This window comes from Schistocerca serialis, chromosome 10, assembly GCF_023864345.2.
Source record: "Schistocerca serialis cubense isolate TAMUIC-IGC-003099 chromosome 10, iqSchSeri2.2, whole genome shotgun sequence".
NCBI lineage: Eukaryota > Metazoa > Arthropoda > Insecta > Orthoptera > Acrididae > Schistocerca > Schistocerca serialis.
The window spans coordinates 129,886,631-129,902,032 of NC_064647.1; the positions used below are offsets into that span (position 1 = coordinate 129,886,631).

At 39.9% G+C, this 15,402-nt stretch overlaps 1 protein-coding gene across 1 annotated transcript in view; it reads left to right on the forward strand.

The window, feature by feature from the left end:
- Positions 1-1,426: 1,426 nt before the first annotated feature.
- The window catches only part of LOC126425293 (uncharacterized), a 214,677-nt gene continuing 200,701 nt past the window's right edge, over positions 1,427-15,402 (forward strand). The window contains exon 1 of the mRNA XM_050088268.1: positions 1,427-1,453. Within this exon, the coding sequence (XP_049944225.1) occupies positions 1,447-1,453 (7 nt within the window). The 5' untranslated portion in view covers positions 1,427-1,446. The remainder of the gene's footprint in view (positions 1,454-15,402) is intronic.

Below are 15,402 nucleotides of genomic sequence, written 5' to 3' on the forward strand. Positions count from 1 at the left end.
CCCTCCTTTTGCAGCAATGCAGGCTGCAATTCTCCCATGAAGAAGATCGTAGAGGTGCCGAATGTAGTCCTGAGGAATAGCCTACCATGCAGTGTCCACATGGTGCCTCAGGGGGGGCAGATTTCGTGCAGGTCGTGCAGACCCCACAACATGACGTTTCATCCGGTCCCAAACGTGCTCAATGGAGGACAGATCTGGGGATCGTGCTGGCCAGGGAAGTTGGCGTACAGCTTGAAGAGCACGTTGGGTGGCACGGGAAACATGTGGACGTGCATTGTCCTGTTGGAAAAGCATGTCGTCTTTTTGGTGCATGAACAGTAGCAAGACTGGTTGAATAATGGTTTCAACGTACTGTTCACTGTCCAATGTTCCCTCTACTATCACCAGAGGAGAACAGCCCAGTGTAGGATATGGTTCCGGGTGTTGCTCCTGTGTGTCTCTGTCGTACAGACTCCAGACGCCACAAACGCGTTCGACCGTCATTGGCATTAAGGCAGAAGCGACTCTCATCCCTGAAGACGCCACGTCACCATTCGTCCTTCCATAAACGCCTATCGTGACACCACTGGCGATGGGCTGAGCGATGTTGGGGCCTGAGCGAAAGACGCCCTAACGACACGCGGGATCGTAGCCCTACTTCACGGAGACGGTTGCGAATGGCTCTCTCCCGGAGCAACAGTGTCCCTAATTTGTTAAGAAGTGACGATGCGGTCCTGTACGGCACTTCGTACGATTCGACAGTCTTGGCGTGCACCTGTGCATCGCCGCTATCCGGACAGAGGTCGACGGCATGTGCACCTTCTGCTTGTCACTGGCGACAACATCGATGCAGTGTGGAGACCTCTCACCCCACGTGTTGCGCTGTTTTGCGGTATGTCCATCTGGCCTCCCACAGGCCCACTATACGCCCCCCTCTGACTCCGTCAATTGCACAAACGGTTCACGTACACGCTGTCGCGGCATGCTGACAATGTTGAAGACACACAAGGAACTCCGCATACCACGGCAAACTGGCTGCCACTGGCTCTAGCGGTGATCAACCGCTGAGCAGCTTGCAACATTCCAAGGCTGATAACGTAGTTCCTGGTGTGTCCGCAGTGAGGCGCGTTTGATCATCGCATGCACTGCCCTCTCATAGTGCCCCGTGCAAGTATAACAGATCTTATTCACTTGCGTCAATGTGTCCTTTTTTTCATTTTCCAGGAGTTATAGTGCTCGAACAGCAATTCCTGTTTTTATCCCGTGATGGTACAACTGTAACGGAAATACTATATTACTAAATCACCGGGAAAGACACGTGTTGTTACGTCTTGCACCTATCGATTAATATTTGAAATCTTTGGCACTACATCTCTGGAACCCGCGCTCATCAAACGGCACGTATAAAAGCAATTCGAACGGCGAAGCGCTGTCAGTGTGGACGCTGTCACAGCGGGTACTGGTATAATGTCTGGTGAGCGTCCTATATTTCTATTCTGCTTTATTTCCAGAATGTGGCCTTCTTCACGCTTTCTTAAATTTTATTTTGTATATAATTGCTTCTAGTGTATCAAGGATATGTGAAGTAATGAAACACGGAATTTTTTTCGCATAAGTTTAGCGAAATAGTTTGAATGAAATAACAGAAACCAGCATGAAGGTCTTATTTTGCGATCCGTAACTGTGGGATATTCTGTTAAGATCTCGCTTGTAGAACACAGCAAATTTTATATCTGCAAAACCTTTCTTTATGCGTAAAAACCGTGTTGGACTATAATCTCGTGAAGTATTTCAGTTTCGTTTAGGATGCGTGCTACACGTGGAGGCTAAGCACGTAAAAATATCTCGCTCGTGACGCTGTGTTTTTGGAGCATGTGTTTTTTTATCTCTGACTATTCTTACTTCCTTTAAGCGGAAGAATCAGGTTGAGCCGTGATCTTGAGAAGAACCGTATTTGAATACAATACTGTAGGTGACCATAAAGATATTATTTTGCGAAATATTATTTTCGATGGTCACATTTTGTTAGGGGTGTTAACTGAATCACAAATGTTCTGAATTCGTTAAACTCACATACAATGTGGTTAAGATAGCGCGTTAAATTTAGGTCCTTATGTAACTAATTGGTTGACTCAGTATTTGAGTCAGAAGTAAGCGAGAAGGAATCCCTTCCACCTGGAATACTGTCTAAAGTAGATAATTGTACTTCTTCCAGAAGCCTTTTTCAGGTTCTGGGTACTTTTACACTCACCTCCCAGTACTGATTCGTTTACTACTTAACGGTTTTTGTTGATGACAATAAAAATAATTTTCATCCACTCTGTGATGTAGACAGTCGCAATACAAGACTCAAACATATTTTAATGTAGCTTCCCCTCCTTGTCTAGGATTCAGTGTGGAATCGTTGTATTCGCTTCAGGCAAATCCCGGGATGGTTCCTTTGAAACGGCACGGCCAACTTCCCTCCAAACCCTTTCCCTTGCTGTTTGGTCCCCTCCCCCAAATCAACCATGCAACCAACTATTACAGTTCAATTTGGATTCACTTTATGCATTCCTTACAAATTACATCAAAGAGGAAATATTCTAGTGCATGCCTGTAAATGTATTGGTAAGTTTAAATTAGCTTTTGTGTATTGTTTAGTTATTGACGTGTACAATACAATTTCCAGAGTTAATATTTTATTGCTGCATGTCGCCTAGGAAATGCCCTCCAGCAAGTAGTCAAAATTTACAGAATGTGCAATACTGTTTAACTGTAGGTAAACGCAATAAAAGGTATACTAGCAGGAAATGGAAAAATGGACACACTGAGACTTAGCTATCATGTGAATAAAGTTCTTGTAACATACTATACAGATTAAATACTACATGCAATTCCGAAATTAAGAAAATTATACATTCTCTCAAAAATAAAAGGTCATATTATTTTGATGATGCTTCCAGTAGAGTACTAAAGATTTGTTCCCATATAATAAGCCCTGTCTTAAACGAAATATGTAATGCATCACTAACACATCACATTTTTCTGGAGAGACTGAAATGCTTCATTGACAGACCACACTATAAGAAAGATAATAGGAGAGTTGCCAATAGCTACCAACCTGTTTCACTTTAGCCTTCATTTTCCAAAACTTTTGAGAAAGTGATGAATTATAGAACATTATGTCACCTGAGCAACAATAACATCTTTAGCAAATCACAGTTTGATTTTACAAGTTTACTCACCATATTTTACAAGCATTAAAATTGTGAGAAAGTAGTGCCGGCTGGTATTCTCTGCGACCTAACTAAGGCTTTTGACTTTGCAGATCACAGCATCCTCCTAGATAAATTAAAGTTTTATGGGATTGATTGTACATCCAAGCAGTGGATAATGTAATGTCTAACCAGAACAGTGCAGAAAGTTGTACCTAGTAATTTAACCAATGTAGTCTGGGGATATTATTCTAACTAGGAAGAAATTCCATGTTAGATTCCCCAAGGCTCAATTTTAGGTCTGCTATTGTTCCTCATAAATGTAAATGATCTTCCACCTAGTATACAGTAAGCAGGATTTGTTCCTTCTGCAGATGAAACTAGTACTGTATTCAGTCCAAGCATTCAAAAACAGAAGAAATAGTAAACAGTATTCTTAAAAGTATCATTGGTTTTCTGTGTGTGAATGGCCTCACCCTCAAGTTTAAAAAGACACAACATATACAGTTCTGCACATCTGCATTAATGATAAGTCTAATACATGGTGAGGAAATAATAATAATAATTTCTTAGGTGTTCATGTTGATGAGAATAAACTGGAAAGAGAACATTTTGGAACTCCCAAAACAACTTTGTTCAGACACACTTGCCCTTAGCCCATTGCAAATATTGAGGAAAGAGAAATCAGTTAGTTGACAATTTTGCATATTTTAATTCAATAATGATGTAACTCATCTTTAAGAAAGAAAGTTTTAATTTTTCAAAACATGTAGTTCATTCCTTTTTAAAGAGTTCTGACTGCTGCTTCACAGAATATTCATTCCCATATGATGTTTGTTGCGAATAATCCACTGCTGTTCAAAAGGAACAATGATGTACATAATTATAATAACAGAAGGAAAAATGAGACTCATTACCAACATTAAGGTTGTCTTTAGCACCAAAATGGATGCATAATGCTGCAATTTTTTTTTAAAAATGATTTACCAAGTCATATAAAATGTCTGACAGACAGCAAAGGAAAATTGAGACAAGTTTAAAAAAAATTCTCCCTTCTGTTCTGTAGAATAATTTGTTACTGTAATGTGTAAAACGTGGTGGGTAGCGATCACTAACACACGTAAGAAAACTTCGTAAATGTTCATCACACAGGTATGTTTAAAAATTAAATTGCAATGTGAATCTAAAAGGACTCGTTCCACATCATTAACATTTATTGTGCAAGTAACCTATGGAACATGAAACTAACTAACGAACTCATAATCACAGAGTCGCACAGCCATGGACAGACTGTTCTGCTAAGAAATGTTTGTAGCTGGTATAGCATTATCTATCTACAGTGCTGTCCTACACGCAGATATAAGACGTGGACAATTGTAGAGGTGTAGGTCAGTACCTCAGCCACTAGTATTCCACATTATCTCAACCTATTGTCGCAGTTGGCCAAAGGTTGTTGCAGGTAATTCAACCTGGGCCAGAACTCTCTTATGTATCACACACCATCAGTAGAAAACATGTCTACTGATCATACTGATTAAACAATCATATAAATGTTTTGAGATAGTGTTGCATAAAGGCATTGCCCTGTTGGAGGAGCACGTATCCCTTATGTGGTAACAGCCTAGAATGGGCTAGATCAAGGGTAGTCAACCTTTTTTACCTATCTCCCATTTTTGTACTTGTTAGCAGGAAATTTTCTAAGCACCCACTAATTCGACAGTAAAGGGGATTTAGAAAGTAGGGAAGTAACTTTACATAATAAAATTTATAAATCAGAGTTGCAGCAAGTTAAAGCAAAAATGAAAATATCTGTAATCCCCAACGCCTGCCACACACCATGGAAGCTGGAAGGAATGCCCACTAATCAGTGGTACTGACCAGGTTGACTACCACTGGGCTATATGATGTTCTTGGATGTATTTCACATTTTTCAGTGTTCCTTTTAAAAAAAAAAAAAAAAAAAGGATGCATATAATCATCTACATTACTCCATGGTCCTAGTTGCATGTTGTCTACAGCATGGTTTGCAGGGAAAACAAAAATTTGATTTTCAATATTTCATATAATTATTCACAGAATTTAAAATGCTGGTGTAATCTCGTAATTAAGATGTATAATCTTATGTTCAAGATGTGTTGTTGTTGTGGTGGTCTTCAGTCCTGAGACTGCTTAGATGCAGCTCTCCATGCTACTCTATCCTGTGCAAGCTTCTTCATCTCCCAGTATCTACTGCAGCCTACATCCTTCTGAATCTATTTAGTGTAATCATCTCTTGGTCTCCCTCTACGATTTTTACCCTCCATGCTGCCCTCCAGTACTAAATTGGTGATCCCTTGATGCCTCAAAACATGTCCTACCACCCAGTCCCTTCTTCTAGTCAAGTTGTGCCACAAACTCCTCTTCTCCCCAATTCTATTCAATACCTCCTCATTAGTTAAGTGATCTATCCATCTAATCTTTAGCTTTCTTCTGTAACACCACATTTCGAAAGCTTCTATTCTCTTCTTGTCCAAACTAGTTATCGTCCATGTTTCACTTCTATACATGGCTACGCTCTGTACAAATACTTTCAAAAACGACTTCCTGACACTTAAATCTATACTCAATGTTAACAAATTTCTGTTCTTCAGAAACGCTTTCCTTGCCATTGCCAGTCTACATTTGATATCCTCGCTACTTCGACCTTCATCAGTTATTTTGCTCCCCAAATGGCAAAACTGCTTTACTACTTTAAGTGTCTCATTTCCTAATCTAATTCCCTCAGCATCACCCGACTTAATTCGACTACATTCCACTATCCTCATTTTGCTTTTGTTGATGTTATACCCTCCTTTCATGACACTGTCCATTCCGTTCAACTGCTCTTGCAAATCCTTTGCTGTCTCTGACAGAATTACAGTGTCATCGGCGAACCTCAAAGTTTTTATTTCTTCTCCATGGATTTTAATACGTACTCCGTATTTTTCTTTCGTTTCCTTTAGTGCTTGCTCAATATACAGATTGAATAACATCGAGGATAGGGTACAACCTTATCTCACTCACTTCCCAACCACTGCTTCCCTTTCATGCCCCTTGACCCTTATAACTGCCATATGGTTTCTGTACGAATTGTAAATAGTCTTTCGCTCCCTGTATTTTACTCCTGCCACCTTCAGAATCTGAAAGAGAGTATTCCAATCAACATTGTCAAAAGCTTTCTCTAAGTCTACAAATGCTAGAAACGTAGGTTTGCCTTTCCTTAATCTACCTTCTAAGATAAGTCGTAGGGTCAGTAGTACCTCACGAGTTCCAACATTTCTATGAAATCCAAACTGATCTTCCCCGAGGTCGGCTTCTACCAGTTTTTCCATTCATCTGTAAAGAATTCGCGTTAGTATTTTGCATCCGTGACTTATTAAACTGATTGTTCGGTAAGTTTCACACCTGTCAGCACCTACTTTCTTTGGGATTGGAATTATTATATTCCTATTGAAGTCTGAGGGTATTTCACCTGTCTCATACATCTTGCTCACCAGATGGTAGAGTTTTGTCAGGACTGGCTCTCCCAGGGCCGTCAGAAGTTCGAATGGAATGTTGTCTACTCCCGGGGCCTTGTTTCGACTCAGGTCTTTCAGTGCTCTGTCAAACTCTTCACGCAGTATCGTATCTCCCATTTCATCTACATCCTCTTCCATTTCCATAATATAGTCCTCAAGTACATTGCCCTTGTAAAGACCCTCTATATATTCCTTCCACCTTTCTGCTTTCCCTTCTTTGCTTAGAACTGGGTTTCCATCTGAGCTCTTGATATTCATATAAGTGGCTCTCTTTTCTCCAAAGGTCTCTTTAATTTTCCTGTAGGCAGTATCTATCTTACCCCTAGTGAGATAAGCCTCTACATCCTTACATTTGTCCTCTAGCCATCCCTGCTTAGCCATTTTGCACTTCCTGTCACTCTCACTTTTGAGATGTTTGTATTCCTTTTTGCCTGCGCTCATTTACTGCATTTTTATATTTTCTCCTTTCATCAATTAAATTCAATATTTCTTCTGTTACCCAAAGATTTCTACTAGCCCTCGTCTTTTTACCTACTTGATCGTCTGCTGCCTTCACTACTTCATCCCTCAGAGCTACCCATTCTTCTTCTACTGTATTTCTTTCCCCCATTCCTGTCAATTGTTCCCATATGCTCTCCCTGAAACTCTGTACAACCTCTGGTTTAGTCAGTGTATCCAGGTCCCATCTCCTGAAATTCCCACCTTTTTGCAGTTTCTTCAGTTTTAATCTACAGTTCATAACCAATAGATTGTGGTCAGAGTCCACATCTGCCCCTGGAAATGTCTTAAAATTCAAAACCTGGTTCCTAAATCACTGTCTTACCATTATATAATCTATCTGAAACCTGTCAGTATCTCCAGGCTTCTTCCATGTATACAACCTTCTTTTATGATTCTTGAACCAAGTGTTAGCTATGATTAAGTTGTGCTCTGTGCAAAATTCTATCAGGCAGCTTCCTCTTTCATTTCTTAGCCCCAATCCAAATTCATCTACTACGTTACCTTCTCTCCCTTTTCCTACTACCGAATTGCAGTCACCCATGACTATTAAGTTTTCGTCTCCCTTCACTATCTGAATAATTTCTTTTATCTCATCATACATTTCTTCAATTTCTTCGTCATCTGCAGAGCTAGTTGGCATATAAACTTTTACTACTGTAGTAGGTGTAGGCTTCGTATCTGTCTTGGCCACAATAATGCGTTCACTATGGACAAGAAGAGAATAGAAGCTTTTGAAATGTGGTGCTACAGAAGAATGCTGAAGATTAGATGGGTAGATCACATAACTAATGAGGAGGTACGGAATAGAATTGGGGAGAAGAGAAGCTTGTGGCACAACTTGACTAGAAATAGAGATCAGTTGGTAGGACATGTTCTGAGACATCGAGGAATCACCAATTTAGTATTGGAGGGGAGCGTGGAGGGTAAAAATCATAGAGGGAGACCAAGAGATGAATACACTAAGCAGATTCAGAAGGATGTAGGCTGCAGTAAGTACTGGGAGATGAAGAAGCTTGCACAGGATAGAGTAGCATGGAGAGCTACATCAAACCAGACTCTGGACTGAAGACAACAACAACAACAATGCTGTTTGTAGTAGCTTACCCGCACTCCTATTTTTTTTTTATTCATTATTAAACTGACTCCTGCATTACCCCTATTTGATTTTGTATTTATAACCCTGTATTCGCCAGACCAAAAGTCTTTTTCCTCCTGCCACCGAACTTCACCAATTCCTACTATATCTAACTTTAACCTGTTCATTCCCCTTTTTAATTTTTCCAACCTACCTGCTCGATTAAGCGATCTGACATTACATGCTCCGATCCGTAGAACGCCAGTTTTCTTTCTCCTGATAACGACGTCCTCCTGAGTAGTCCCCACCCGGAGATCTGAATGTGGAATTATTTTACCTCCGGAATATTTTATCCAAGAGGACGCCATCATCATTTAACCATACAGTAAAGCTGCATGCCCTCAGGAAAAATTACGGCTGTAGTTTCCCCTTGCTTTCAGCCGTTCGCAGTACCAGCACAGCAAGGCCGTTTTGGTTAGTGTTACAAGGCCAGATCAGTCAATCATCCAGACTGTTGCCCCTGCGACTACTGAAAAGGCTGCTGCCCCTCTTCAGGAACCACACGTTTGTCTGGCCTCTCAACAGATACCCCTCCGCCGTGGTTGCACCTACGGTACAGCTATCTGTATCACTGAGGCATGCAAGCCTCCCCACCAATGGCAAGGTCCATGGTTCTGGGGGGTATGTTCAAGATATAATACAATAAAACAAGTATTACAGCTAGAAACTGTGTATATGTCATGAGGCAGTGCAACTAATGGCAAACAAATTACTCAGACTTATATTCATTCAATATTTGAGAATGAGAAAGCATTTAGCAACTCAGAACAAACTTCACACATTCATGTATTTACAAAACAATTTAACTGACATTCCTCACAAAATATGGAAGGAAAAAAGTTCATCACTTCCTACATTTTTGCTGTTCATACAGTAAAACTTCACAGTCAAGCATGAGATTTTAATTCATAACTTCTTTACTACTAACTCAGTTCACAAGTTTTGCAGACCGTATCCATTTGTATCATTAGATGTATTTGGAAAATTATATCAATATATGACACCTAGTTCACAAATCAAACAATGGAAAATCCAGGATGGAATGTAACTCAGAGGAGCATTCCCCTCGTAACTCAGTACCATCCGGGACTGGAGCAACTGAATTACATTCTCCACCAGGGTTTTGATTACCTCTTGTCTTGCCCTGAAATGAGAAATGTCTTGCCCACTATACTTCCCACTCTTCCTACCATAGTATTCCAGCGTCCACTGAACCTACCCAATATATACTCGTCCATCCTTACACAACTCCTGCCCCCAGTCCCTTACCTCATGTCTCATACCCCTGTAATAGACCTAAATGCAAGACCTGTCCCATACATCCTCCTACCACCACCTACTCCAGTTCAGTCACTAACATCACCCATCCCATCAAAGGCAGGGCTACCTGTGAAACCAGTCGTGTGATTTGCAAGCTAAGCTGCAACCACTGTTCTACATTCTATGTAGGCATGACAACCGACAAGCTGTCTGTCCGCATGAATGGCGACCGACAAACTGTGACCAAAAGACAAGTGGACCACCCTGTTGCTGAACACGCTGCCAAACTTGATATCCCTCATCTCAATGACTGCTTCACAGCCTGTGCCATATGGATCCTTCCCACCAACACCAACTTTTCTGAATTGCGTAGGTGGGAACTTTCCCTGCAGTACAGCCTACGTTCCCATAACCCTTCTGGCCTCAACCTTTGTTAGTCACTGTCGTCAACCATCCAGCCCCCTCCTTGTTCCCATTCCAGCACTACACAGCCATCATTTTACCACCACACCACATCTTTTAATTTCTTTTTATTTCTCTCCTTTCCACTGCTTACCACCTCCCCCCTCTGCACCTTCACTCCTGCCCTTTGTCTAAACTGCAACACTCTACTGCCTGCCACTCCCACCATACTATCCCTCCCCCTCCCCGCCCCAGCCTCCTCCTTACCACCACCCATTCACTACTCCCATCATGCACTGGTGCTGCTGCTTGCAGTGTGGTTTCAGTTCTCTGAGACTGCAGACGTGTGTGAAAGTTGCATTTGCGTGAGTGTGTGTGTGTGCATGTGTGTATGTGTGTCTACTGCTGACAAAGGCCTTAATGACCGAAAGCTATAATTGTGTGAATCTTTTTGTTGTGCCTATTGCGACTCAGCATCTCCGCTAACTAGTTCAGGAAATATGCCATAAACATTAATATGTGAGAAAAACTACCTTTTGCTTAAAACAGGCAAATTAAACAGGCTATACTCTTCCAGTGTTTCATAATGACAGCTCCTTATGAATTTCAGTAAATTTTAAACATAATTTCAAACTTTTTCAAAATTTTTTCTTGCTTACATCTGAATGTGAAATACTTGACACATTAACTCATTTGTAAAGTAAACCAAAGTCCAAAGCTAATATGTAGCTGGGAATTTGATTCTTTAAATAATTGGGGCGCGATTACCAGAAATGTTCCTGTAAGCCGCTGTAAGAACTGATCACATAACTGCTGCTCAGAATAAAATCTTCTCAGTTTTCAAACCACATCATTTTGAATAGAGTCCTCAAGATGTGGCAGCTGTCTCTGCCATCATCACCAGGAGTAATACTTCACATCATTAAGCCATCCAGCCATGACTTCCACTACATATTAAGAGGTGGTCTGCATTTGCATTTTAGTGATGAGTGAGAGGAAGCCTTGGGAGCAATATTCTTACTACAACCCAGTTTCCAACTTCTAGTTTCCTAATGGTCTCTTTTATGTTTTTGTTTTGTTTTTAATGGGCGGCTGAGGAGGCAACCAGTCTTCTGATTGGTTTCATGCAGCCTGCCATGATTTAATTTCCCATACCAATCACACCTACACCTATTACGACCATCTCCTCCATTATCATGAAAAACAACTAAATGTTCAAAGCTGAGAAATCATTGTAGATGTTGTTTAAGATGAGTGCACTTTTTAGTTATTGCTATGCTAATAGAAACAGTGGGAAGTAAGATCAAATAATAAACATTGTTTCAGTCATACACTTCTTGTAGCTCCTTGTCAGAAACATGTCCTACTGAAGAACATGCCTTTCTGAAACAGCAGTTTCCATCTAGGAAGCTTGATCGAGGTAATAGCTTAAATCAAAACACTGTGTGTGTCAATTTTAGCTTTCTGTCTCTTTATTATGTTTTTTTCTCATATAGTAATTTGTAACATTTCATATTGTCCTCCTTTCCCTTCAGTTGATAAAACCACAACTTACTTCCAACAAGTATGAAGATAATAAGAGAATGACCAAAGATGCAAATCCTAGAGTTCAAAGATAATAATGTTTAAATATTGATTGTTCACATTCACAGGAATTTATAAATGATTAGTAATTAGCATTAACAAATGTTTTTTTATCTTTCAAAACAATAACAGAAACATTGTATTAGTCATAAGTTATGTCATGACTAAATTTTTAAATAAGTGCAACTTATACATCAAATGTGAAATTACCACTTATGCTTTACTAGAACATTTTGTGAATTTCTTGTATGTATCAGATACTCCCATACATCTCAAAAGAAGGTCCATTGACCAGTTCAATTACACACCCAATGCTGTAGATTATTAGTTTTGTTTATACAGGGTGATCCATTGATAAGTGACCAAGCCAAATATCTCGCAAAATAAGCATCAAACGAAAAAACTACAAAGAACGAAACTTGTCTAGGAGGAAACCAGATGGCGCTCTGGTTGGCCCACTAGATGGCGCTGCCATAGGTCAAACGGATATCAACTGCGTTTTTTAATATAGGAACTCCCATTTTTTATTACATATTCATGTAGTACATAAAGAAATATCAATGTTTTATCTGGACCACTTTTTTCAATTTATGATAGATGGAGCTGTAATAGTCAAAAATGTATAAGTGTGTGGTATCATGTAACATTCTACCAGTGCGGGCGGTATTTGCTTCATGATACATTACCCGTGTTGAAATTGACCTTTTACCAATTGTGAAAAAGGTCGATATTATGTTGATGTATGGCTATTGTGATCAAAATGCCCAACAGGCATGTGCTATGTATACTACTCGGTATCCTGGATGACATCATCAAAGTGTCCGGACCGTTCGCCAGATAGTTACATTATTTAAGGAAGCAGAAAGTGTTCAGCCACATGTGAATCGTCAACCGCGACCTGCAACAAACAATGATGCCCAAGTAGGTGTTTTAGCTGTTTCGTGGCTAATCTGCACATCAGTAGCAAACAAACTGCGCTAGAATCGGGAATCTCCAAAACGATGGCGTTGAGAATGCTACATCAACATTGATTGCACCCATACCATATTTCTATGCACCAGCAATTGCATGGCAACGAGATTGAACCTCGTGTACAGTTCTGCCACTAGGCACAAGAGAAATTACGGGACAATGCACGCGTTCTATTTAGCGACGAAGCGTCATACACCAACAGCAGTAACCTGAATTGGCATAATATGCACTATTGGGCAACAGAAAATCCACGATGGCAGTGACAAGTGGAACATCAGCGACCTTGGCAGCTTAATGTATGGTGCGGCAGTATGGGAGGAAGGATAATTGACCCCCATTTTATCGATGGCAATCTAAATGGTGCAATGTATGCTGATTTCCTACATAATGTTCTACCGATGTTTCGTTGCATGACAGAATGGCGATGTACTTCCAACATGATGGATGTCAGGCACATAGCTCACGTGCGGTTGAAGCGGTATTCAATAGCATATTTCATGACAGGTGGATTGGTCATTGAAGCACCATACCATGGCCTGCACGTTCACTGGATCTGACGTCCCCGGATTTCTTTCTGTGGGGAAAGCTGAAGGATATTGGCTATCGTGATGCACCGACAACGCTTGACAACATGCATCAGCGCATTGTCAATGCATATGCGAACATTACAGAAGGCAATCTGCTTGCTGTTGAGAGGAATGTCGTTACATGTATTGCCAAATGCATTGAGTTGATGGACATCAGTTTGAGCATTTATTGCATTAATGTGGTATTTACAGGTAAACACTGTAACAGCAGGCGTTCTCAAAAATGATAAGTTCACAAAGGTACTTGTATCACATTGGAACGACTGAAATAAAATGTTCAAAAGTACCTACATTCTGTATTTTAATTTAAAAAAACCTACCTGTTACCAACTGTTCGTCTAAAATTGTGAGCCATATGTTTGTGACTATTACAGTGCCATCTATCACAAAGCAAAAAATGTGGTCCAACTAAAACATTCATATTTCTTTACGTACTACATGAATATGCGATAAAAAATGGGGGTTCCTATTTTAAAAAATGCAGTAGATATCCGTTTGACCTATGGCACCGCCATCTAGTGGGCCAACCATAGCGCCATCTGGTTTATACCTTCAAGCTAGACAAGTTTCGTTCTTCGTAGTTTTTTCATTTGACGCTTATTTCGTGAGATATTTAGCCCAGTCACAATCAATGGACCACCCTTTATTCCAGTCATCCTGTCCAGTTTTTATTCTTTTCAGCTCCCTCTAATATCTTAATACACGTCATATCAGACTGTCCTTTCTTCTAGGCAATGTCACCCACATTTTCTTGTTTTTACTTATTCTGTGGAAAACCTTCTCATTTCTTATCAGACAAAATAGACCAAAACATACAACATGCTATTCATGTACTACAGCATCAAGGGTGGGAATGTCATTCTGCTGAGAATCATAACAAATAAGAATCATGGGAAAGGAGCAAGCTGACTCAGCAACAAGAGACACACTCGAAGAAAGTAACTTTGCCATTTCCTGGAATGCTGTTATCTCATTGTTGGGGAGATGAGTTATATATGTGCAGGAGAATGTGTTGCTAGATGTACAAATTAAAAAATTAAAACCAGTGAAGCCCACAGTTTTGGCATGGTAAACGTAGTTCCAAACACGCAGAGGGAAGATGTGGCCTTAACACAGCTGAGAATTGGGCACTGCCCTCTGATACGCAGGCACTTCCTCACGTCTTTGCAGAGATCGTGGTGCACCAGTTTCAGTGTGCCACATCGTACGTGATTGCATTTTAGATTCTGACAAGGACACTTAAATTTTTTTTATAATAATTTGCTCCGTGTGTTTGGTAACAATGATTGTGAAAAAGGTCTGAAGATTTATGTATTGTCAAGAATCCCATCCAGATTACTGGGATGGTATTTTAATGTGTTTCAGAGTGACTGGTTCATTCACTTTTGGTCAATGGATCAAGCCAGCCACAACTATCTGAATCATAATTTTACAGTTCTGCTTGAATATTCATTTCTCAGTTAGTACCTATTTTTAAACTCAGACTTGGCTTTTTATTTGAGTATTTTTAATACCCATGTATATTACTGTTCACTAAAATTTACTTGTTCTCACAGTGGTTGGCTCTTTGTGTATTCTCATTAGTGGTCATCCAGCAACTAGAGAATACTTTCAGAACTTTTTTCAGACAATTCTCACTTTATTTAGTATCCTGTAACTGCACTATTGTTTTATTTAAATGTGATCAAAAGGAATGAAGATGTATGTAGATGTGCATACTCTCATGTGTGATTCTGAATGCATTTTAGTACATCGAAAGGGAACCATTGCCTGTGTTTTCATTGCCAGACTGTCTCTGAAGTCTCTGATGTGTGTCCATGGGTCATTTTTGCCAAGAAGATTGCTTATGGGAAAAGACTTTGCTTTCCCTAAATATTTAGTTCATATACTGTGAGGATACTGAGAACCACATCATTCAGCATCTTGTGATTTTTATTTTCATCATTGTCACTATTGACTTATCAGCCCAGTCCAATATGTAAGCACAAACTCTATCACCTCTATGACTGCTTACTAAAACTCAACTCTGCCTGCTGTAATGCAAGTTTCTAAATTGTTGATGTTATTAAAATGGATGTTCCATTCTTACACTCAGTTTTTCTTTTTAAGCCTTATATAAATAATCTTTCGACGTTTCTTTTACTGCTACATAATTATGAATTATTATAAAAAATTCATTCTGATTTATTGGCTAGGACTGCAGACTATCTTTGGATTATAATTCCCCCTTATTATGTGGAAACATAATG